Source organism: Pan troglodytes, chromosome 17 (assembly GCF_028858775.2).
Source record: "Pan troglodytes isolate AG18354 chromosome 17, NHGRI_mPanTro3-v2.0_pri, whole genome shotgun sequence".
Lineage (NCBI taxonomy): Eukaryota > Metazoa > Chordata > Mammalia > Primates > Hominidae > Pan > Pan troglodytes.
Genome location: NC_072415.2, coordinates 69,031,876 through 69,055,051, shown reverse-complemented (window position 1 = coordinate 69,055,051; position 23,176 = coordinate 69,031,876). Strand labels below are relative to the sequence as shown.

Sequence of the window (23,176 nt, the reverse complement as noted above, 5' to 3'; positions counted from 1 at the left end):
TTATATATATATATAATTTTCTTTTTTGGAGTAGAGCCTTGCTCTGTCATCCAGGCTGAAGTGCAGTGGCACCATCTCAGCTCACTGCAACCTCTGCCTCCTGGGTTTAAGCCTTCTGAGTAGCTGGGACTAGAGGTGGGTGCCACCATGCCTGGCTCATTTGCATTTTCAGTAGAGATGGGATTTCACCATGTTGGGCAGGCTGGTCTCGAACTCCTGATCTCAGGTGATCCACCTGCCTTCGCCTCCCAAAGTGCTGGGATTATAGGTGTGAGCCACCATGCCCGGCCTACTTCCATATTTTTAAGTAACCTAAACCTTGAGAAAAAATGTAAGGAATCACATAAGCTTGAACTTTCAGATCAGACTTTCTCTGTATTCCACATTAAGAAACGCTCTGGAAACTGTTTCTGAAATGCTACTTACAACCGAAGCCTCTTTCCAAGCCTACTCCCACCACCCTAGGTCAAGTGTTCCTACTGTGTTAGCACCATAGCTATGCCAATTTAAACGTTATTCCTGTGATGTCCAAGTATTTTCAGCCTCCTGGGCACGTGGGAGGATTGCACTTCCCAGCCTCCTTGTGACTAGGTGGCTCCGTATGACTGGTTTTGGCCAGTGACTTGTGAGAAGTGGCATCTGTCACTTCTGGGCCACAGCATTTCATTGCATTTTCCCTCTGCCACAGCAACTGGCAACTTTTTGATAGTGGGGTAATGGGACAAAGAGATACGGAGCCATGCCTCCAGCCAACCCACAGTGGACACTGAATGTGAAGAAGAAATGTCTTGTGATAAGCTATTTAGACGTAAGGTCATAACCACAGCATAACCCGACCTATCCTGATTGATATACTCCATCCTAAACACTGCCACCAATTAATCTGGTCCTATCACTCCCCTGTCCAAATGACTATCTCTATCAATACAAACCCCTTCATTCTATCATTCAAGGTTTTTTGTTGTTGTTGTTATTGTTTTGTTTTTGAGATGGAGTTTTGTTCTTGATGCCCAGGCTGGAGTGCAGTGGCACCATCTCCCCTCACTGCAACCTCCACCTCCCAGGTTCAAGTGATTCTCCTGCCTCAGTCTTGGAGTAGCTGGGATTACAGGCACCTGCCACTGCGCCCAGCTAATTTTTTATATTTTTAATAGAGATGAGGTTTCACTATGTTGGCCAGGCTGGTTGTGAACTCCTGGCCTCACGTGAACCACCCACCTCGGCCTCCCAAAATACGGGGATTACAGGCGTGAGCCACCGTACCCAGCCTCATTCAAGGGTTTTTACAGCTTGGCCTAAGCCTATGCTTCCAGGCTTAGCTCTCACTTCTGCACTCAAGAGTACATGGACTTCCTAAGAATTAAGCATACCTCATGTTATCCTCCTCCTCAAATGCCCATACCCAGCATCTACAACTAATGAAGAATGGGCAGAATTTATGTCCCAGCATGATTTTTGTTGAGCATTCACTGTTGACCCAAGTATTAATGTCTTTCATTAACGGCTAAGATTTTCTACACTGACCTTCCCAGTTCTCTCTAGTCCCCCTTTCTGGAACTTCCATTAAACTGAAGCTGGATCTTCTCATTTTGTCCTTGATTCCTAACCTCTCTTTCATATTGGAAACATCACTTTATCTCTGTGCTGAGGCTAATTTTCTCAAGGGCTATCTTTCAGTTTACCAATTCCCTCTTCAGCTGAACAATCCAGGTTTTCCCCCAGGGTTACAGCACTGTGTAGTGTTTTTCTAGAATCTAGATTTTGGTTTCTTCATTTTGGACCTCTGGGCATTTTTTAAAATTTTCTTGTATTCTCACCTATGCATTTACCAGGTGTTAATTTTATATTAAGCATCTCTGGGTATTTAAGAGTAGAAAGACTTTCAGGTTATTTATAAAGCCATAGTGCCAAAAACAAAAATTCTGTATCATGTTTTGTACATACTTTTTATTTGTTGAATAAATGAATATTTGTCAATATGTACATAACCACATAGAGCGAGCATTAGATTTAGAGAGCAAAATATTTGGGTTCTAATATGCAAAGCCACTTACCAGCTATGAGGGCTTCGGCAAAGAACTGAATCTGAGCTCAGCTCCCTCAACTGTAAAACTAGGTTATTCGGACCTATGTGGCCTACCACACAGGCTTATTGCAAGGTTCAAATGCAGAAACATATGAAAGTGCTATGAATACAACTTAGAGCAATACAAACAAAACAAGTAACAGCAATGGAATTTCAAGCTGAAATTCACACCCTCGGATTGTACCCATGTACTGATGGAGTCAACAAGAAAGTGACAAAATAGCTGATTACTAATGAGAACGAATATGCCATTCTTCTGAGTGGGAAGAATTCTGCAACACCCTGTAGCTTGCCGCTGCAATTAATTACTTCCCAAACTTCACAAAGATGTCAGAGACCCACCATCAATAATTCTCTCACAGAAGCACAAGGGCCAAATGTCCCACGTTTATTTACATATGAAATGTGTTTCATACAGTTATGATGGATGGAGTGCATAACACCTGACAGCAGCAAGACCTTTCGAGGAACCGAACGTTGACTACAGTATATCATGCAAGTATCTATATATACACAAAAGAATTCCTTTTCTTAAAAAAAAAAAAAAAGTACAAAACATGTTCAGGGATAAATACAAGATACAAAATGCAAAAGAAAACACAAAACAAAACCAAAAAATAGAACTCTCTCAGAGAACTATAAACGGAAGGGACAGAAGAGTACCTCTGCTGCATTTTAATAAAGCAGAACTACTGACCTTAAATATACTTCTTGAAATGGCTGAACTAAACCCGGGTGGCTCAGTGCTTAAGGTAACGGCCAATTGCAATACACAGGCGGCTGCATTGATAAGTCGGTGGTTGAAGTTGTGCATCCCGACTCTAAGTACCAGAACGTTTGGCAGTAGCACCCAGAACAGGAAACGCCAACTCTTTTGACAGCAAAGGGTTAAGTCAACTGATTTTTTTTCTGTCAAGAGCCAGAGAAATACTTGATATTCTTAGTTGTGTTTCTGTAATAGTTAATAAATTACATGACAAAAACCTGACTATATAAATCTATTGGTCTAACTACATATTTGTAACTTTTATAGTAGTCCAGCCCTTTCGTTACTTTCCCTCCTTGTGCTCTTAAAGCCAGCCTTGCAGATCTGCCAAGAAAACAAATCCCATTTTTTTCTTTAGAATGATTGATAGCCTTCCCCATTCCTCAAAATGGAACTGAGGAAATCAGCATTCCTTATTAGATTCCTAGCTTCAGTTTTTATCCACGGCTGGGAAAGGAGCGACCTGCAAGACTGCTTTAAACACCCTTCGGCATGGCCTGAAGACAAAGGCACGTCCACACTGGAGTGCAGTTGTCTCAAATGTGAACTCACTCCCTCAGGGCAGGCACATCGAGGAAGTGCTAAGACACTTAAAAGTTCCTAGTGTTTTTGAGACCCACAATTACTTACAATTTATGTAGTGAATTCTAAAAATTAAAAACACTAAAAAAGGCATTATTTTAGCCTGTAATTAGTTAACCCATTCAAAATCCAAACATACAAAATGGTTTATTTGAATTCAGGAACTGCCCCTGTTACTAAGAACTCTGTTTTAAAGAAACAGTACAAAAAGAAAAATTCTAACCCAAAACAACTCAAATGGTTTTCCACTAAATACTGATACAAACATGTAACAAAGAGTATAAAAAGTTATTCATTTAAATATATACAAACTCTTTTAAACTCAAATACTGTTTTAATACTTATCGAGGATATATACGACGAGGTGAAGGAAGGTACGTTGAAAGAGAATATATTGCAACAGCCTAGACAGTACTGTTAACTCTATTATACTGCAAACTTTTTGTAACAAAAATGTCTTTTTTATTCCAATGTGGACAGGGATTTTCCTCATGGAGCATCTGTGGCTATTTCTCGGCTGAGCTCATCCTTTTGGATTTGATGAAGGCCATGCCGTGTGTCCGCATGTGAGTATTTAAGGCAGCTTCAGTTTCAAAAGTTTTTGCGCACACTTTGCACTTTCTGTCTGACACGGCGCCATCAGGGGATTCATCCTCGTGGCTGGGTTTGTTCTCCTGTTGGTTATCTTCCCCAGCCCCATTTTGCTTGGACACTGGCTGAGGTTCCTTTAACTTGTGTACAATGAAGAGGTGCCTGGACAGAGAGACGTGAGATGTGTAGCAGAGGCCACACTCCCGGCACTGGTAGGAAGAACCATCCGATTTGTGCTGAGGGATGTGTTCGTGGAATTGCAGCAGGTTTTCGGTGGTGAAGCCACACACGGCACACTTGTGAACCTTAAAAACATTGATTTTCAGCTTTTTCAGTGGTTGAGTGATCGCTCCTCGGGGAGGCCTGAACTCCAGAACTGGTTCTTCCAACTTCCGCTTGGGACTGGGGACCTATCAGGGAAGGAAAGCAAATGACACGGCTGAAAACCATCCTTCACGGTGGCTGATAAATGATCGGTTCTCTGACTTTAGAGCTGCCAGGAAAACTGTGCTGAACGCTTTGGGATTTAGGGGCTTTAAAGCTGTGTCTGCCACCCCACCCGGAGGCCCATGCCTTTCTTCCACTCCACAGAGAAACCTAGTAGCTGTTAGCAGGCATTGCTCTAGCCAGTGGGGCACAACAGTGGACAAATGAGCTCCTAGCTTCCTGGAATTTGTGGCAGCGGAGTTAGATGAACAGAAACATGAGAAAATATGCAGTATGTCAGACCCAGGACAGCCAAGCAGGGTGGGATGAAGGCCATGGGAAGCAAGGGGGGTATATGTGTGGCTGCTAGGTGATGTGGTACGGTCAGGGACAACCTGGTGACAGGTGACATTTGAAAAGAGACCTGACGCAGTGTGGGGAAAGCAGTCCAGGCATAGGAAGCTGTGAGTGCCAAGGCCCAAGGTGGGAACAGGCCTAAGAGGGGCTAGAGCCAGTAGGAAGGAGTGCTCAGGGAGACTGCAGGAGGTGAACTGTAACGCCCCTTGTGGGAAAGAGTGTCAGGATTTTGCTTTTAGACTGAGAGCCTCTGGAAGCTTTCCCCACCCTTTCCTGCCTCCTCACCTTCACACCATTTCCCCTACTGCGTCTGCTTCCAGGGCTCTTTCCCTTCCAGGGCTCTAAATCCCACTCTGAATCCCCTCCCCAAGCCAACGTGCCCCTCCTCTCCACACTCTGTGCCCCAGCTTTTCTGCTCTGTTCATGTGCACCTTCACACGTGGCCATGACCTGAAGCTACCTTTGCACACACTTTTTTTTTTTTAAGACGGAGTCTCGCGCTGTTGCCCAGGCTGGAGTGCAATGGCATGATCTCGGCTCACTACAACCTCTGCCTCCCGGGTTCAAGCGCTTCTCCTGTCTCAGCCTCCCAAGTAGCTGGGACTATACATGTGCACCACAATGTCCAGCTAATTTTTGTATTTTTAGTAGAGACAGGGTTTCACCATATTGGCCAGGCTGGTCTCGAACTCCTGACCTCGTGATTGCCTGCCTTGGCCTCCAAAGTGCTGGGATTACAGGTGTGAGCCACCGCGCCTTGGCTTCACACATATTCTTTAACTCAGCACCAGGAGCACTTGAAGTATTGCATTTTAATGCCACATCAGTTTGACTTATATTCTGAGGAGGTTTTACTTGATGATTAACTCCTTGAAAGCACATACAAGCTTTTACCTGGGTACATTCCAGATCTAGCATAGCACTGAAGACAGGAGGGCTTTTTAAGTATCTGCTAACTTTTTTTGGGGGGGTGGAGACAGAGTCTCGCTCTATTGCCTAGACTAAAGTGCAGTGGCGTGATCTTGGCACACTGCAACCTCTACTTCCCAGGTTCCAGCGATTCTCCCGCCTCAGCCTCCTGAGTAGCTGGAGATTACAGGTGTGCACCACCACGCCTGGTTAATTTTTGTACTTTTAGTAGAGACGGCGTTTCACCATGTTGGCCAGGCTGGTCTCGAACTCCTAGCCTCAAGTGATCTGCCTGCCTCAGCTTCCCAAAGTGCTGGGATTACAGGCATGAGCCACTGTGTCCGGCCTAAACTATTTCTTTAAACTTTTCTCTCAAAAAACAAAAAAAGTCTTGCTCTTGTCCCCCAGGTTTGGGTGCAATGGCTTTATCTCGGCTCACTGCAACCTCTGCCTCCTGGGTTCAAACGATTCTCCTGTCTCAGCCTCCCAAGTAGCTGGGATTAAGGTGCCTGCCACCATGCCTGGCTAATTTTTGTATTGTATTTTTTTTAGTAGAGATGGGGTTTCACCATGTTGGCCAGGCTGGTCTCGAACTCCTGATGATGAGGTCAGAATGGGTCTATGGGGAGATTAATCATTATTTTATACTTTCAGCGTGGTCTGAATTTTTTTTTTTTTTTTTTTTGAGAGAGAGTCTCGCACTGTCGCCTGGGCTGGAGTGCAGTGGCATGATCTCAGCTCACTGCAACCTCCACCTCCCAAGTTCAAGCGATTCTCCTGCCTCAGCCTCCTGAGTAGCTGGGATTACAGGAGCCCGCCACCACGCCAAGCTAATTTTTTATATTTTTAGTAGAGACGAGGTTACACCATGTTGGCCAGGCTGGTCTTGAACTCCTGAACTCGTGATTTACCCGCCTCGGCCTCCCAAAGTGGTGGGCATAAGCCACCGCACCCAGCCAGTCTGAATTTTTAAAACTGTAACTATGCAACAAAAACTTGAAAGGAAAAAAATGAATGGGAAAAGCAAGTCAACACAATTTCACTGTAAAGCAAACATCTGCAATGTTAGACCTTAGTGTCTTCTTTTATTTCTGTTTCCTCCTCATTGGTGGCATCTGTCATTTCTTTCAGGTCAGGGTCCTTGATGCCATGCATCAGCTGGACGTGCTTCTCCAGCATCAAACGTTTGGTAAAAGTACGTCTGGAGTCTGGGCAGTGCCTGTGGGGTGAAAGGCAAGGAGATAACGCACTTGCTGACAAAATAAGCTCCTGTGGAAGAACTCACGGTCGAAGGTCCTCCTTAGCCGTCAGTTCACACAGACAGGTCCAATAAGCTGAGTTCACACCATGGTTCAACACGCAATCGGCAATTTTGCTAGGAGTGGCCCTTAATTTACAGGTCTAGATGGCTTTAATTTTAAAGGGAAAATATTGCATTTCAAAAGTTTTCACAATGACTCAGTATTCTCTCAGAATGAGCACCATGCTGAACACATTAGTATAAGGTCCCTCCTTGACTCCTTTGTGCTGCTGTTAATTATTCCTGTCCTCTGCCTTGACAAAGACATGAGTGTCCAGCGCCAAATTCCTCCAAGCACAAAAGCAGCATGCATGTTTATACTCATGGCAGTCGAGTGTGTATGGTCACTCAGTAGATGATAAGCAGATCAAAAATAGGTCAATTATTTTTCAAAGAAAAACTTATTTTAGTAAAGCAGGCCAAAGATAGTTTAGAAAACAGGTTGGCCAGGTGCAGTGGTTCACGCCTGTAATCCCAGCACTTTGGGAGGCCGAGGCGGGCGGATCACCTGAGGTCGGAAGTTTGAGACAAGCCTGACCAACATGGAGAAACTCTGTCTCTACTAAAAATACAAAATTAGCCGGACATGGTGGTGCATGCCTGTAATCCCAGCTACTCGGGAGACTGAGGCAGGAGAATCGGTTGAACCCAGGAGGTGGAGGGTAGGGTGAGCCGAGATCATGCCATTGCACTCCAGCCTGGGTAACAAAAGCAAAACTCCGTCTCAAAAAAAGAAAAAAAAGAGGTAATGGCCCTAGTTATTATGTATGCTATAAAACCAGGTATCAAGAATGCTACTGAAGGAAGGACAAAAAGTCTCTTGTGGTCTCAAATCTGCCTTCAAAATGGCTTCAGAGGAATTTATACTGATTGGCCCTAAACCCTGATGACCTCACATTAGAGACACTTGCAGGGCAGTGGCAGGAGCCAGCACCACCCCCAAAGGACGAGGGCTCTCCATGAGGATGAATTTTTTGTTGGCCGTAAGTTAGCAGAACAATCCCAGCATTTTACTGCTTTACAGTGAGTTCATGGGGAAATAAACAAAACCTATCAGTGAAGCATTATGGGCCAGATCTCCCATCATCTTCTTGGCCCAGAGCATCCTTCTAAATTCTGATTCTTTTGATTTGGTCTCAACACATACTTTATTCATAATCATTCTTATCTCACTAAACAGCTTCAATTTCACTGAATCAGATGATTCCTACCCAGTTATCATAACCCCCTGCGAATCTGACAGCCAACCTTCATGAGTCTCCTGGATCCATAGGGTCCATCTGGCCTGCACTGACATCCATGTAACATTTCAGTGCTTTAGCCTCAGGGTCCTTTGTCTCTCTCTCATGAGACATGCTTGCTTCTTATCAACCCACTCCAGGTATATTCCAGCTGAGTGACAGCCTTTCACTAATGATGAGATACGTTCTGGTGTTCACGTATGAAACAGCAGCTTATGACTGTCCACTGGAGTCTGGGTTGATGTTGGCCCACCCAGTCCCTTGCATTTGGTCACAGGCTGCCCCACCTTCGGTGGTGACTGCAGCCAAGGGGCAAAGGGCCCAGCCGAGGACTGAATCTGTGACCAGCCCTGAGTAAACAAGCTAGCCAAATCACCTCGCCAATGCGGCCAACTCGACGTGTGCAGAGAGACCCTGTACTGCCAATCAATCGCTCCCCCAAGACACTCAGGGATCAGGCTGGGTGCCAGGGCTCATGCCTGTAATCCCAGCACATTGGGAGGTAGCAGGTGGGTCACCCAAGGTCAGGAGTTTGAGAGCAGCCTGGCTAACACGGTGAAACCCCGTTTCTACTAAAAATACAAAAATTAGCTGGGGGTGGTGGCATGTGCCTGTAATCCCAGTTACTCAGGAGGTTGAGGTAGGAGAATCACTTGAACCTAGGAGGCAGAGGTTGCAGTGAGCCAAAATTGCATCACTGCACTCCAGCCTGGGCAACAGAGTGAGACTCCGTCTCGGGAAAAAAAAAAAACACACAATGTATGTGGGATATGCAAGAAAATGCTCCTTTTTATTTTCATATTTAAGTGTGACAACCCAATCCAAAAACTCTATGCCAAAACAATAATACAATTGAGAAATGTAATGTAGGAACTGTGGAGCACACAGCAAGTTAATGGTACTACACTAAAAACCTTCCAGAGGTTCCTCCTGAGTCCTCTCACTGCGTTCCGTTAGAAACCAGGACTTACGAGCAGGCGTACACTTTCCTGATGCCTTTGTGCTTGATCCGGTTGTGCCGGCACAGGCTGTGGGACGAGCTGAAAGACTTGTCACACTGGCGGCAGGGGTGTTTCTTCATTTGCTGGAGGAAGGAGAGAAAGTTCACTTAAGGGAATGAAAATAGATGCACTCAAACAATTAAGAACTCTTTTGTAATAGTTTAAGTTAAATCATTATTACAGGTCCCCAAATCCAAAACTGAGGGTTGACATGACACTACACATGGAAAATGTCATATCTGACCTCATGTGATGGGTCACAGTCAGAACTGTGTCATGCACAAAATTAAAATTATTTTATAAAAGTACCTTCAAGCTATGCATATAAGGTATGTATGAAACAAGAATAAATATCACAATTAGAGTCCCAAGATATTATGTATATTTGAATATTCCAAGATTCAAAAACATCTAAAATTTGAAACACTTCTGTTCCCAAACTTTCAGCTCAGGGATACTCAACCTGTATTTAGGAATACAGTAACAAAACCAAAAAACTTTAAAAAAATATATAATAAAAATGAGGACAGGGCTGAGGTAACCATGATGGGGCTAATTTTAGGAGGATGGGTTAAACTATCATAAGGGTAAAAAAAAATTCTCTCTCAAAAACACAGGTTTTTGATTCAACACAAACATCCAGGTATTTGAAATAACATTATATAAATCTTTTACTGAAAAGATAATATATGAAAACATACATCAGTAAATACTAAGTAAAGCTACTACCTAATTTGTGGTAGATAGAATATGCTGTTTTATTCAGTATGCCATGTTAAATGAAATCTCTGGCTACCCTTTAATGACTAAGTAATTATTATATAAGGGAAGTTTTCTAGAAGGATTTTTGTTTTAAATAATATCATTTGATCATCTCAAGAACACAGAACTTTGAAACAACTTTAAGGAGGCTGCCTGCTGGTATACTTAGGGGATGAGAGAGAGAGAGAGACAGCAAACACTGTCAAGTAGGTAAGCCGAATTTCCTTATATTTAAAAGTTTCCCACTCAGGCTGAGATATTATGTTAACTGAATATATTTCCATGCAGAACCTTTGAAGTAAATTAGTGGCTTAAAACAAATTCTTTGGTTATGACATGCATAGCAGTCTGGAACTAAACAGTGTCATATCACAAGGAAATTAAAGAGCTGTCAAGCCTCGTGAATGGAACAAAATCTGGCTCTAAACTCATTAAAGACTGAAGTGGGACGAAGTTTTCATGTAAGATAACACTAAGAAGTGATTGCAAGCTATGTGATAAAGAAATGATTGATTACATTTTTTTGGGACTGAGTCTCATTCTGTTGCCTAGGCTGGAGTGCAGTGGTGTCATCTCGGCTCTGCAACCTCCGCCTCCTGGGTTCAAGGAACTCTCGTGCCTCAGCCTCCCGAGTAGCTGGGGCTAAAAGCACCCACCACCACGCCCGGCTAATTTTTGTATCTTTAGTAGAGACAAGGTCTCACCATGTTGGCCAGGCTGGTCTCGAACTCCTGGCCTTAAGTGATCCGCTGGCCTCAGTCAGCCTCCCAAAGTGCTGGAATTATAGGCGTGAGCCACCATGCCCAGACTGATTACATTTTTAAAAATCAATTTCCCATAACCGCTTGACAAACATGTCCTTGTTCAAACCGGCAGGCAAATCGGAGTGGCTGAGTCTGGCCAGCAGCACCTAAGATGAGCTGGCACCTGGTCTCTGCCTCATGAATCACAGGACCTGGGGAAAGCCACTCAACCCACATGAATGTCCACTCCCACCCCTGTGAGGTGGGCTTGCAACAGTGCCTGCCTCCCAGGACGCTTCGAGAACACGGGGATGATTAACAAAGGGGGCAGGCAGCATGGGACACATCACTCAGGAAATGCTCTTGTAATAGTCAAGTTATGCAGCCAACTTCCATTCAAAAAGCGTAGAAAAATACTGTCTTTTAAATAAACCAAATCAGTCTGGTAGATATTCAAAAGGGTCTTGAATCCAAACAAGGGCAAAGGAGAAAATTTCTTCTCCAAGTTAAAAGTTATACCAATGCTGTTCATCTCTGGGGGAAACAACGAAAGAGAGAACAAAGCAAATAACAAGCTGGCACCCCCCAAAAATATTCTCTCATAAAGATATGATTACACAAAATAGGCCAGCAGCAATCCCTAACCTCTTGGATTAGCATTTATGCAGCAAAAGAGTGACTAAGAGGTAACAAGCCTTTATTTATTTTAAAGCTTTAAAGTCATGAACAACAGTTCTGTATTTCAATAAAGATATTTAAAAATCTAGTATCTAATGCTTTTTATATTTTCTACATATAAAAATCAACTGAGGCTGGGCGCAGTGGCTCACGCCTGTAATCCCAGCACTTTGGATCACCTGAGGTCAGGAGTTCAAGACCAGCCTGGCCAACATGGTGAAACCCCGTCTCTACTAAAAATACAAAAATTAGCCGGGCATGATGGCAGGTGCCTATAATCCCAGCTACTCGGAAGGCTGGGGCAGAAGAATTGCAGTGGTTGCAGTGAGCTGAGAAGATCATGCCATTGCACTCCAGCCTGGGAGACACAGCAAGGCTCCATCTCAAAAGAAAAAAAAAATCAACTGAAAGTCATCTTTCTAAAAGCAAGACTGCTTCACCAAATCCTAACAGATTATAAAGAAAAATGTATCTTTCTAACAATACAATAGGGCAAGAGACCCCACAGAAAGGAAAATTGGATTTCCTATTAAGGTGACGGGTTTAATATTCTATTTCTTCTTGTGTAGTAATATTAACATCAAAACAAAATTTTAATACAGAAATGCCAGTAAGAAAACCCTAAAAAATGAAGAGCAGCTTAGCAAATCAGTAACTAACTATTTTCAAAAGATCAATCAATGTGAGAGAGACATCCTTCTGTTTCAGCATCTTTATGAAAAATGCAGAAATGAACTCTGCAATTCAAAAATAAGCAGGGTTTCCAAGTCACTGGTGACAAGAAACTGAGGTTTAAAACACCAGTTTCCAGATCAAACCTGCCTGGTCACATTACCTAACAGACAACTTTCTTCCTCTGTTAGATTTTAAATACAAACTTATTCGAAGGTGCTTTGCCAAATTTATTTTCGTAACTTCTGTTCCTCAATATTACTAGCTCCTTCTGCTTTTATGAGTTTAAAAAGTGGGAAAACAGCATTTCAGTGTAAAGCCCACCGTCACCATTCTAAGACTTTAGGCCGTTTGCTTCCTCCTGGCTTTACTATAAGCTGAGATTGAGAGCTTTGGGTGGACTTTTTAATAGTTAACTAAGATCAGAAAAGGAACATGTCTTCCTACTCAGTTCTGAGTTACTTTGTTTTTAAATAGAACTCTTTAAAGAAATAGTGAACTAATAAGCTGGCAGGGTTTCCAAAGTTTTTAACATAAAACTTTTTGAGAGTAAAATATCAAAATAAACACTTGGGTACACTTCCTAAACTTTCTTCCTCCTGTCTCATTTTTGACTTTCATCTTCACAGCTTCAGGAAAGAAAGCATTAATCCCGCCTCCTTTTCTCCAGTGACTATGCTAGGCGTGCGCTACCCCGTGCTGCTTCTGTGCTTGGGATGGCACGGCCTCGGCAGGCCATTCTTCCCGGAGAGCACTTGGTGGACGTGTCTCGGTTTGCCACGGGGCTTCCCTCACAATCAGAAACTTCCCATTCTAATAACTTGTCCTTTCTGTTTCTGTGCTTATGGGTCTCTGTTTCAGGTGACTTTGGGGAAGTTAGAGGGAGAAAAGTCATAACTTCATACCCAGATCTGGCAAGGCATCCACATCTCACCTTGTCCTGGGAGTCCTACCTCCACGAGGTATCTGCCTTGCACCAACCAACATGCAAGAGCCTCCTTAACGACCACCATGCAGCCAGAAACTCCCACAAACTTAAGACTGCAGGCTACAGGATTATCCTCAACCCTTGCTGACACATGCCCTTCAGCTCACACCTTTTTATGAAAAAGGAAAAACCAAGCCAATCACATGATTTAAATATAGCACAGCAGCAGTCCCTCCAAAATTCACTCCTAAAGCTCTGACCCCTTCCACTGGGCAATCTATTCTATGAAGAGACCTGCATACTTACTACAGCCCGTTTCTGCTGTAATGCAACATCGGTGCTCCTAAAAATGACTGCACTATGCAAAATTTCAACAAAACAACAGGGCCTCTAGCAAAAATGGAGTCACGGAGACAACACTCAAGACTTTGTCAGTGACACATCGAATGAAAATATTTAGTTTTGACTACGTCAAATAGTTAAGAAATGCAAAAAACACTACACTTTACCTTGAAAAAGACCTGCAGTGAGCTTGTGGAGGTCAGAGGGTTGCAGCTTGTGAGTTACTGTGAAGTGGGGGAAGGAGGGCAATCTTAGTGGAGGGGAAGCTTGCAACACCAGCTGTGGATGGATGTGACCCACAGTTGAGAGGGAGGCCCTGGTGAAATCGGAGGTTTGTTGTGTGTGTGTGTTTTGTGTTTTCCTACACAACTCCACAGTATTCTGTAGTCACTTGGTATTTCTCAGGGATGAAATCACACATAAGCAAACATGAAATTCAGGTTAAGCTCCCATTGTTCTGATAGATCAGTGGTACTGGGATAAATTTGTTTCAGCATAAGTGTTATAGCAGAAGTGACTGTGTTCAAGTTTATTCACTGCACCATTGTGTACGGTGGGTCCATCAAAGGAGAACTGGCTAAATACATGCATGCACTCATACCACAAGATGCCGTGCCGCTACAGAAATGGAGGGAAGATCTCAGTGCACTGATACGAAAAGAACCATAACTACTAAGCGGAGAAAGTACTGGTACACAAAATTATAGACGGAAGCTGTGTTCTGTATTAGAAGAATGAGAATATATGCATATATGCTAATACTTGCATAAAGAGACTTCAAGATAAGAAACTTAGGAGTTAAGACTTCACTATATTCCTTCATATTGTTTACATTTTTAAACTATGTAAATATAGCACATATCCAAAAAAAATTTTACCGCAAAAAAAATTGAGGCTTATTGAGATATAGTTTATAAAATCACTTTTTTAAAAGTAGAGTTCTATGAATAAGTGCCACCACAGTCAAGACATAGAACAGTTGTTGTGTCATCCCCCAAAATTCCCACGTGCCCTTTATAATCAACCCCACCCCCTCGACCCCGCTCTTAGCAGCCAGGGATTTGCTTTCTCTCTCTGGGTTTGCTTTCTCCATTTGTCATATAAATGGAGCCATACAGTACACGTGAAGCTTTGAGTCTCGCTTCTTTCACTCAGCATAATACACGTATAATTCCTCCACGCTGTTGGGTCTATTGGTATTTGTTCCTTTTCTCTGCTGAGTAGTGTTCCAGTGTGGATGTGCCCAAGTGTGTTTATTCACTTGCCAAGTGAAAGCCATTTAGGGAGTTTCTAGTTTTTGATATTATGAATAAAGCCACTATAAACATTTACTATAATCATTCATCTGTGCATATGATTTCTCTTGGGTAAATACCCAGGAGCGGGATTACTAAGTCATATGTTAAATAAGAAACTGTCTGTCTGTTTTCCAGAGCGGCTGTCCCCTGCATACCCACCAGCAGTGGAGAGAAACTCCCACCGTTCCGCCATCTTTTAACATTTGGCATTGCCACTTCATTTAGTTCAGTCATTCTACAGGGTGGCCAGTAGTATTTTGTTGTGGTTTTAATTTGCATTTCTCTAATGACTTATTAAGGTAACAAAAAAATCTTTCTGGCCAGGTGCAGTGGCTCACGCCTGTAATCCCAGCACTTTGGAAGCCAAGGCGGGCGCACCACTTGAGGCCAGGAGTTCAAGACCAGCCTGGCCAACATGGCAAAATCCTGTCTCTACTAAAAATACAAATATTAGCTGGGCATGGTGGTGCATGCCTGTAATCCCAGCTACTCAGGAGGCTGAGGCACAAGAATCACTTGAACTCGGTAAGCAGCGGTTGCAGTGAGCAGAGATAGCGCCACTGCATTCCAGCCTGGGCGACAGAGTGAGTGAAACTCTGTCTCAAAAAATATATATATATTTCAATTAGTAGGTAAAACACCAACTTACAGTAAGCCTCTTTCTTCAAAGAAAAAGCCTACAACCAAAGTTTTGTTGTTTTTTAATTATTAAAGGGATGTTTGGGGGGCATTTTCCCTCCCCCATAAGCTCCTTGAGAACAGAAGCTGTCAATTGTTCATCTCTGCATCAGAAAACAGTAAATACTGTGGGAATGAATAAATAAAGATTAACTGAACAAAACTGTCTACTTGGAAAACATCGGCAGGTTCTACGAAGTAATCATGGAGTAACAAATTTAGGATAAAGTGCTGGACACAGAGGAACTGTGTCCCTGTAATCCTGTTTATTTCCTGCAGGATGGCCAAGACATGACGGTGTTTAAATACGGATAAGAAAGAGCCTGTAATAAATGAAGAGACTGAGGATAGAGGCGAGCGATGAATGAATGAGCAGGGAGACAGGGATTCAGACACAGGAAGAACAGCTCTTCCTGTGTGGCCAGAGCCAAGGCGTCATCCGGGGACAGGTGTGATGCTTATTAAAGTCAGGGGTGGGTGGGTGACGAAGGGGCCCAGATACTGAGGGAATTCCTGCTCAGCAGCTTCCATTTTCAAAATGAAGCATGTACGGTACATTTTAGACTTCAGACTCAAATAACTGTGGCCTTCATTTTCTTATTTCTTTATCAAAGTAACAAATGCTTATTGCACAATGTAAAAGAGAAAAGATTGCTTCCAATCTCACCCATCAAAATAACCACTGTCAATTTCTAATGACACAGCCTTCCCACTTTTCTGAATATACACACTGATGTGTATTTATATTTCTAAAACGGATTTATATTATACATATTGGCTTTCAACCTAATTCTTTTTCACTTGTAAAACACACATATCTACACACACTGACAGTTGTTTTCTTGTTTGTATTTTTGAGACAGAGTCTCTGTCGCCCAGGCTGGAGTGCCGTAGTGCAATCTCAGCTCACCATAGCCTCTGCCCTGGGATTCAAGTGATTCTCGTACCTCAGCCTCCCAAGTAGCTGGGACTGCAGGTGTGTACCACCACACCTGGATAATTTTTGTGTTTTTAATAGAGATAGGGTTTCACCATGTTGCCCAGGCAGGTCTCAAACTTCTTACCTCAGGTGATCTACCCGCCTCAGCCTCCCAAAGTGCTGGAATTACAGGCGTGAGCCACCATGCCCAGCTAGTTCTGCATTCTTAACAAGTGTATTGTATTCTGTTGCACAAATGAACCATGAATTGTTTATCTTCTATTAAAGATTCAGGTTGTCTCAACTTCTTAGTAACTACAGACACAAATTTCCGTAATCAATTATTTCCTTTGTATAAACTATTGAAGGCAGTCTTTCCAATATAAAGGTTGTGAAAAATAAGCCTCTTTAAATGCCAAACTGCCCTAAAAAAGATTCATTCTACCACCACTAGCACGTTCACCAAGGGAGTTTCCCACACCAGCTCTAGTCTTCAACTCTACCAAAGTGATAGGTAAAACAGTCGACCAACTTTTTCTCTAAATGGCCAAACAGTATGTTAGGCCAGAAACCATAAGGTTTCTGTTGCAACTACTCAACTCTGCCCTTGTAGCTTAAAACCAAGAATAGACGATAATAATTAAATGAATGGGCGTGGCTGTGTTCTCATAAATTATTTACAAAAACAGGTGGCAGGCCCATGAAACGCAGTTTGCTGATCCCTGATTGAGACCACTGTTTCACATTCAATAGAAAATAGAGACAAGTCTCAATCATTCAGAACCAAATTTATGTAAATTTATGTAGATAATCTAAAGCCAGTCATAACTATAAAGTGAAAAGAATGCTTTTTTTTTCATATGCCATGCTCTAAACAGGTTCTGAGAACCAGCACTATCACTGTCATGTGCCTAGATTACCGAGGTGACAACTTTGAAAGAGGGTTAAACCAACGTGTGCTTACCACTATGCTTATTTAAAACAACAAAAACAAAACCAAGTCTCCGAAGTTTCTGGTTATAAGACTGTCTGGTCTGCTGATGACACTGTACAACTGAAAAAGTAATGACGCAGAACAGTAACAAATGCACAAGAACAGAAGGCCAAATCCGGAGCAGATGGCAAAGAAACGCGTCGCACCGTAGTTTCCGAGCTTAGGGCAATGTCAGACACTTGGGCAGAGAGAAAAAGAAAGGGCTGAAGGAAGGCTACCTAACTTTCTAACAAGCTGCCAGCATCATGCCAATGAAACCCAGAAATGCCTGCCAGGGCACGGTGGGGCTACCAGGGGTACATGCCTGCCAGGGGCCTCTGTGTCCACCTCCACTGGCCAGTAGGGATGTGCAGCAGAGGTTTGGGACTCTCACTGCAGACCCTAAACAGACCTCACATCTCTTCTCTGTCAGGGGACTCTTGGGTCAATACCCTCGTGCCATCCACTGGGTACGTCTTCATTAATCCTCATTAGAAAGCCGACAAAATAAATCCTGACTAATCTTTACTGCCTCTCCTTCACAATGATTGACGCCCTGGAAAGAGGGCTGACAGGTGCCTTGAGGCGTGCATTGCCATGGTCATAAACTCTGAAACATTCACCAGAGACCACCTGACTATGAAAAAAATCTTTGCTGCCCTATTTGTCTAGATCTGGCTCAACTTCATTCCCCTTCTACTTGCAGGCATCTGTCCTACCTTTGAAGCCTCCCTGGTTCCCAAGATGTCCATCTACAGATGGGTGACATGTTATTTCTCTTATTATTCCTGTTCTCAGAGAATCCAGTCTTCAAAAAGGGACCACTGGCAGGAATACACAGAATATTTTCTCCTAGTACAGTAGTTATAGAATCTTTTGGCCCTTTTTAATCATAAAGCAATTGAAACAGAAAAAGGTCACTGTGAAAGATTTTTTTCCCCGTATAATAGCTAGTATTTTATAAAAGGACAAATATGGTTGGGCACAGCGGCTCACGCCTGTAATCCCAGGACTTTGGGAGGCCGAGGCAGGTGGATCACGAGGTCAGGAGTTTGAGACCAGCCTGACCAACATAGTGAAACCCCATCTCTATTAAAAACACACAAAAATTAGCCGGGAGTGGTGGCATGCATCTGTAATCTCAGCTACTCAGGAGGCTGAGGCAGGAGAATCGCTTGAACCCAGAGTGGGAGGTTGCAGTGAGCTGAGATCACGCCACTGCCCTCCAGCCTAGGCGACAAAACGAGACTCCATCTCGGGGCAAAAAAAAAAAAAAAAGGGGGGGACAAATATTGCTACATAATAAAAATTAAATACCGCTTGAAGACTTACATAGAATCTTTCTAGTATTTATTTCCACAAATCAAAAGACAAAAGAAACTAATCATTCCTTTTAAAGATAATTGCTGTTTTTATCAGATCAATAAAAAATGTGTTAACAACATTAAAAAGTAAACAAGCAAACACAAATGTCAAAAAAGCTAACCTAATGATGACATGTCACTTTCTCCAGTCCCAGCCCCACATCATATAGGAACTTTCCAACTGCCTGAATGACCACTTTAATAAGGTCCCACCAGTAGGTATAATCAACCATCATATCTGAAGGTGTAACAGAAAAAGGGCAGTGCACAAGTGACCCCTTAGAGTGTCCCAGGAAGGTGCTGTGTACCCAGGTGAGAGACCAAGCTGCTGGGCAGTGATGAAGACGCCCCTCTGTGCTCCGTGTCGGTGTTGATTGTGGTGTTGCAATGACTGGTTTTGAGGAGACATGAAGAAAGGGTATGAGAGTGGAGCCCATCTTCCTCCCTGAACCACCCTTCCAACTGGACATTAACATGGACTTGCTGGATTTGGCAGACTGGACAGAACTTTCCTCTGTGCTGGTCTCACCCTAGGCCCCAGCTCTCCTCCTGCCAAGCAGTAAGACTGTGTTCTCACTCACAACTCGAGGTGGCTGTGGAAAAGCTCACACCCCGAGGCTCAGGCACAAGAGCTAAAGTGCTCTGCAAAAAGTCCTACAATCCCTCTGGGTCTGAAGTTTTCCCAACTTAAAACTAAAGCGAGCAAGCATCTCCTACCTCCCAGTTACCTTCTGGTGCTGTCTATCTTACAAGTCCTTATTCATTCAACCATGCCCGGGAATGGCCTCTTATTTTCTTTGATGTCCCCACCTGTGGCTAAGTTATTTTCTAGTTGTTTTAGGTTTCAAGGTAATGTCAATTTACAGACAGAATCATGTCCTAAATTCTTAAAATCTGAAAATCTGGTCTGCCAATTGGATTGAGGAACACATTTTCCTAAAGAAATTACAAATGACAGTTATATTCTAGGCCAAGTCCATAACAGCCTCACCAGGCACTGCAGTAGAATCACAACACTGAACCAATGCAACAGAGACAAATCACCCTTTTCAGCACTGATTCAATGAAGAAACCTAATCCCAGCGCAAATCTGGGCTCTTCAAGGCATGAGAGATACGACACTCCTCCCACTCTCATCACCCCAAGGGATCTATGTCTACGCTCTACCTGCCATGGATTCCAGGGACAGGGAGGGAACCCTGGGTCACAAGAAGGGACTTGAGATTGAGAGAGGACAAGGGAGAAGGTTCAGGGAGGCACTGGCCTGGGTCTGCCAGAAGCCAAGGCTTTGCCATCTGTAAGCTTCCAGGTATGGGAGCGCCATGATGAGACAGCAGAACCCAATCTCTAAGCCAAAAGGAAGAGAGGGGTGAGGAGCTAGACTCGCTGCAGCCATGGGCACTGGAAGCCGAGCTGGAAGGAAAAGTGCTTGTTTGTGACAGTGAGGGAGCTTAGTCTCTGGCTATGGGAATGTTTTTAATCCGAAATATTTTTGGCCAGGAAGTCCTGGTATATTCTCCCAAAGCAGACAGAGACAGGCACCAAGTCTCCTATTTTTCCTGTCTCAGCAACAGCACCAGTTCAGTGTCAAGGGAGCCTCTACCTTCTGGGCCCCTTAGAGATAAACAGGAAAAGCCAGGGGAGGAAATATCTTCCTTGGTCTCCAAAATAACAGCAGCCCTGGTAGGCAATGAGCTACAAATGTCTGAAGTGTCTGTAAACATCTTAGTCACTGTGGTGCTTAAGCACCATGTTCTAACCCATTACTGCCTGCATGCCTTGTAGGGTACTGACTTTTCAGAGACGAGTACCATATGTGCTGTACTTCATGTGCAAAGATACAGCTTGGTATCCACAGCTCAAGTGCTGTAAATGATTTTTTCTAACACATGTTTAATGAGCCTGCACTGAACCACTCCCTTTCGGCCGGCAATTCTGGCCAAAGGCTTGCAACTGCCATGCAGCAAGGTAGAAGGTGCAAATCTATAGTAATAAAACGTGGTGAGAGTTAAGTAGCCACAGCCAGTCCTCAGCCAAACTGAGGTCTGAAGCAGCCTCAGCAACCCAGCATTCGTGGGAGACCGAATGCCGTGCGTTTCGATTAATTCCTTCCACGGTATTTACCGAGCTCCGACTCTAACTTGCCAGGCTCTCCATGCCCTTGAGGAGATTATAATCTGTTGAACAACAGCAGAAAAAAAAAGTATGGTGGAGGCGGCCACAGGTGCACGGAAGGGTGCACGGGGGGGGGGGGCAGGGTGGGGATGAAGAGACCTACTGGTGACAACTAGCTCACAGGCAGGCAATGCAGCAAGGAAAGGTATGTCCAGGCAAAAGGAACAGAAAGTAACAAAGACAAGGAAGAATGTGGCACATGTCAGGAAACTGCAAGCAGCTCTGTATTGCTGGAACAAGAATAGGCAAGGGTCCAGGGGGAGGAGAGGTGGAAAAGGAGGCAGGGTAAGATCATGGAGGGCTCCAGGGCCACCTATGACAGTCACACTTCCAAGAGATGCTCTGGCAGCTGTGTAGGGTCTATCGGGGAAAGCTTTGTTATCTGGCAATGGGTTCTAATGATAGGGGGATTGGTTCTGTTGGGGACCCTCCACTGGGACCACCAGCTATTCTACCTCTAGGCCTACCAGCCCCTAAATCCTAGCAGACTTTCAGAAAGAAGCCCACTGACCTGGTTACCGGATTCAACACCTTTGTCTTGCTATTACTTTAATAATTTCATTGCACATCCTTCGACGTGGGGTTTTTATACTTAATATCCAGTGGGATGTACATTAATATACTCTCAAGCAGTGTCATGAGAAAACGTGCACACCGTAACAATAACAAGAGTTAATAAAGCCACAGCTTTTTCCTTAGACCACATAACAGGACATACATAAATACACATTTATAGCCCTTCAATCTTGTTTATAGCAACCTCGGGTGAGTTTACAGAAAAATGCCTCCAACAGACAGACATCTGACCAAGCAGCAACATGTCACACTAAAGAGCATCTTCCTAAGAACCTGAAAGAAAAAAAACAAAACAAAACCCAAAAAAACGCCTTTTCTGGCTATACACAAGATGTGGACTAATATTTTACAGTCTTATTTGTGTCACGTTTTCAAAATAACGTGTTAGTCTTTCTTGAAAGGATTTATTTTTCTGTCCCTAATGGAAAAATAATCAGTAAATTTTAGAAATGGAATCTGGTCGTTTGTCATTTCATTTTCTTTCAATTTAGAGGGCAAACCTTATGGTTCCTTCTTTGTATCTTTCACTTTGTTTCAGTTCAGTGAAATTGCCTGGTACTGGGGCAAGCTTGGGGCTTTCCAGATTCTTGTTCATGATCCAAAAATAAACAGGTTTGCTAAAACACATAATAGTTATAAAATATAATTTAGAAACAAATTATAAACACCAAGGCAAGTAATTTTAAGATAAACATTTTAAATGAAAGATAATTCCCAAAGTAAAAACTCATGGTTTTTCTAGCTATTCTTAAAAATATATAACTCCTAAACTGAAATTATTCTCCAATCTCATCTTCCTGTTAGGTAGCTTTTATAAACTCTCCAGCATTAAGAGCAAAATCCTCTAAATAGCTTATCTCTCAGCTTAATCCCTTTACAGCAGAACTTCTCAAGGAGAAGAGAGAGGGTAGGAGAGTAGGAGGGAACGTATGTAAGTGTGAAGGTAACACAATTATCTAGAGAAATTTAAAAATAGACTTCACTCCTACCCAGGTCCTACCCACTTCTCCACATCCCAAACCCCCATAACCAGACTCAAAAAAACCCTGATTCTAATTGTGCTCTCTGCCTCGAGAGCCTCTGCTTTAAGATAACTCCTGGAGTCAAGAAGGGGCCTCTCTCTTGTGCATTTCTCCAGATTTCCGAGACGCTGCAGGAAGAGGCTCTGTCCCTCATAAGGCTCAGGCCCTGCTACAATCCATGCAGCCCCCAGATACATCCCAGGCAACTGCTAAATTCAAGCCACTCTAAAACATTTCATAATTCTGCAGGAAGATTTGCCCAATTAATTAACGACACCATGATGCTGTTAACAGCAACTGCAAGTAATTCCAGAAAGCATCAGGCCCCAGCTAAGGAATGTAAAACCAGGACACTCACAGTCTTCCAAAACTACACACACATGTCCAGTTAACGATGGCATAACCAACTTTAACCAAGATCGAACACCTAAATGAAATGAAAATGACTACATCAAAAGCAGAAGTAAAAACTGGATGGAAAGACATATCTGCTAACTGTCCCACATCTATATTGAAAGATTCAAGGAGACTAAAATTAAGCAGCTTTTGAAATGTCAGCTTTCATTCTGTGCAAACTGCAGAGTCTGGGCTAGAAACCTGCCTCTGGCAGGCTGCAAAACCCTGGGGTAAGTTACTGAACCTTTCTCAGGCTTCATTTCCTCACCTAAAAGTGGGATTCGTAACTGTTTCCCCTCAGGAGCCTGCTGCAATGAGATAGTAAGTAGGGTAAGCCCTCAGACAGTGTTAGCCCCAGTATCCTTAACACCCCGCCTTCCAATTTAGCCAC

General features: G+C 43.3%; 1 protein-coding gene across 34 annotated transcripts in view; it reads right to left on the bottom strand.

Moving 5' to 3' along the window:
- Nucleotides 1-2,457: 2,457 nt before the first annotated feature.
- The window catches only part of ZNF532 (zinc finger protein 532), a 122,362-nt gene continuing 101,643 nt past the window's right edge, over nt 2,458-23,176 (bottom strand). For 28 of the 34 annotated variants that reach the window (XM_024350871.3, XM_063795770.1, XM_063795773.1 and 25 more), the window contains 3 exons: nt 9,230-9,342; nt 6,789-6,936; nt 2,458-4,435 (listed from right to left, as the gene is read on the bottom strand). In XM_024350871.3, the coding sequence (XP_024206639.1) occupies nt 3,941-4,435; nt 6,789-6,936; nt 9,230-9,342 (756 nt within the window). In that variant the 3' untranslated portion in view covers nt 2,458-3,940. The remainder of the gene's footprint in view (nt 4,436-6,788; nt 6,937-9,229; nt 9,343-23,176) is intronic. The other 6 variants (XM_063795778.1, XM_063795779.1, XM_063795777.1 and 3 more) reach the window with 1 other exon arrangement.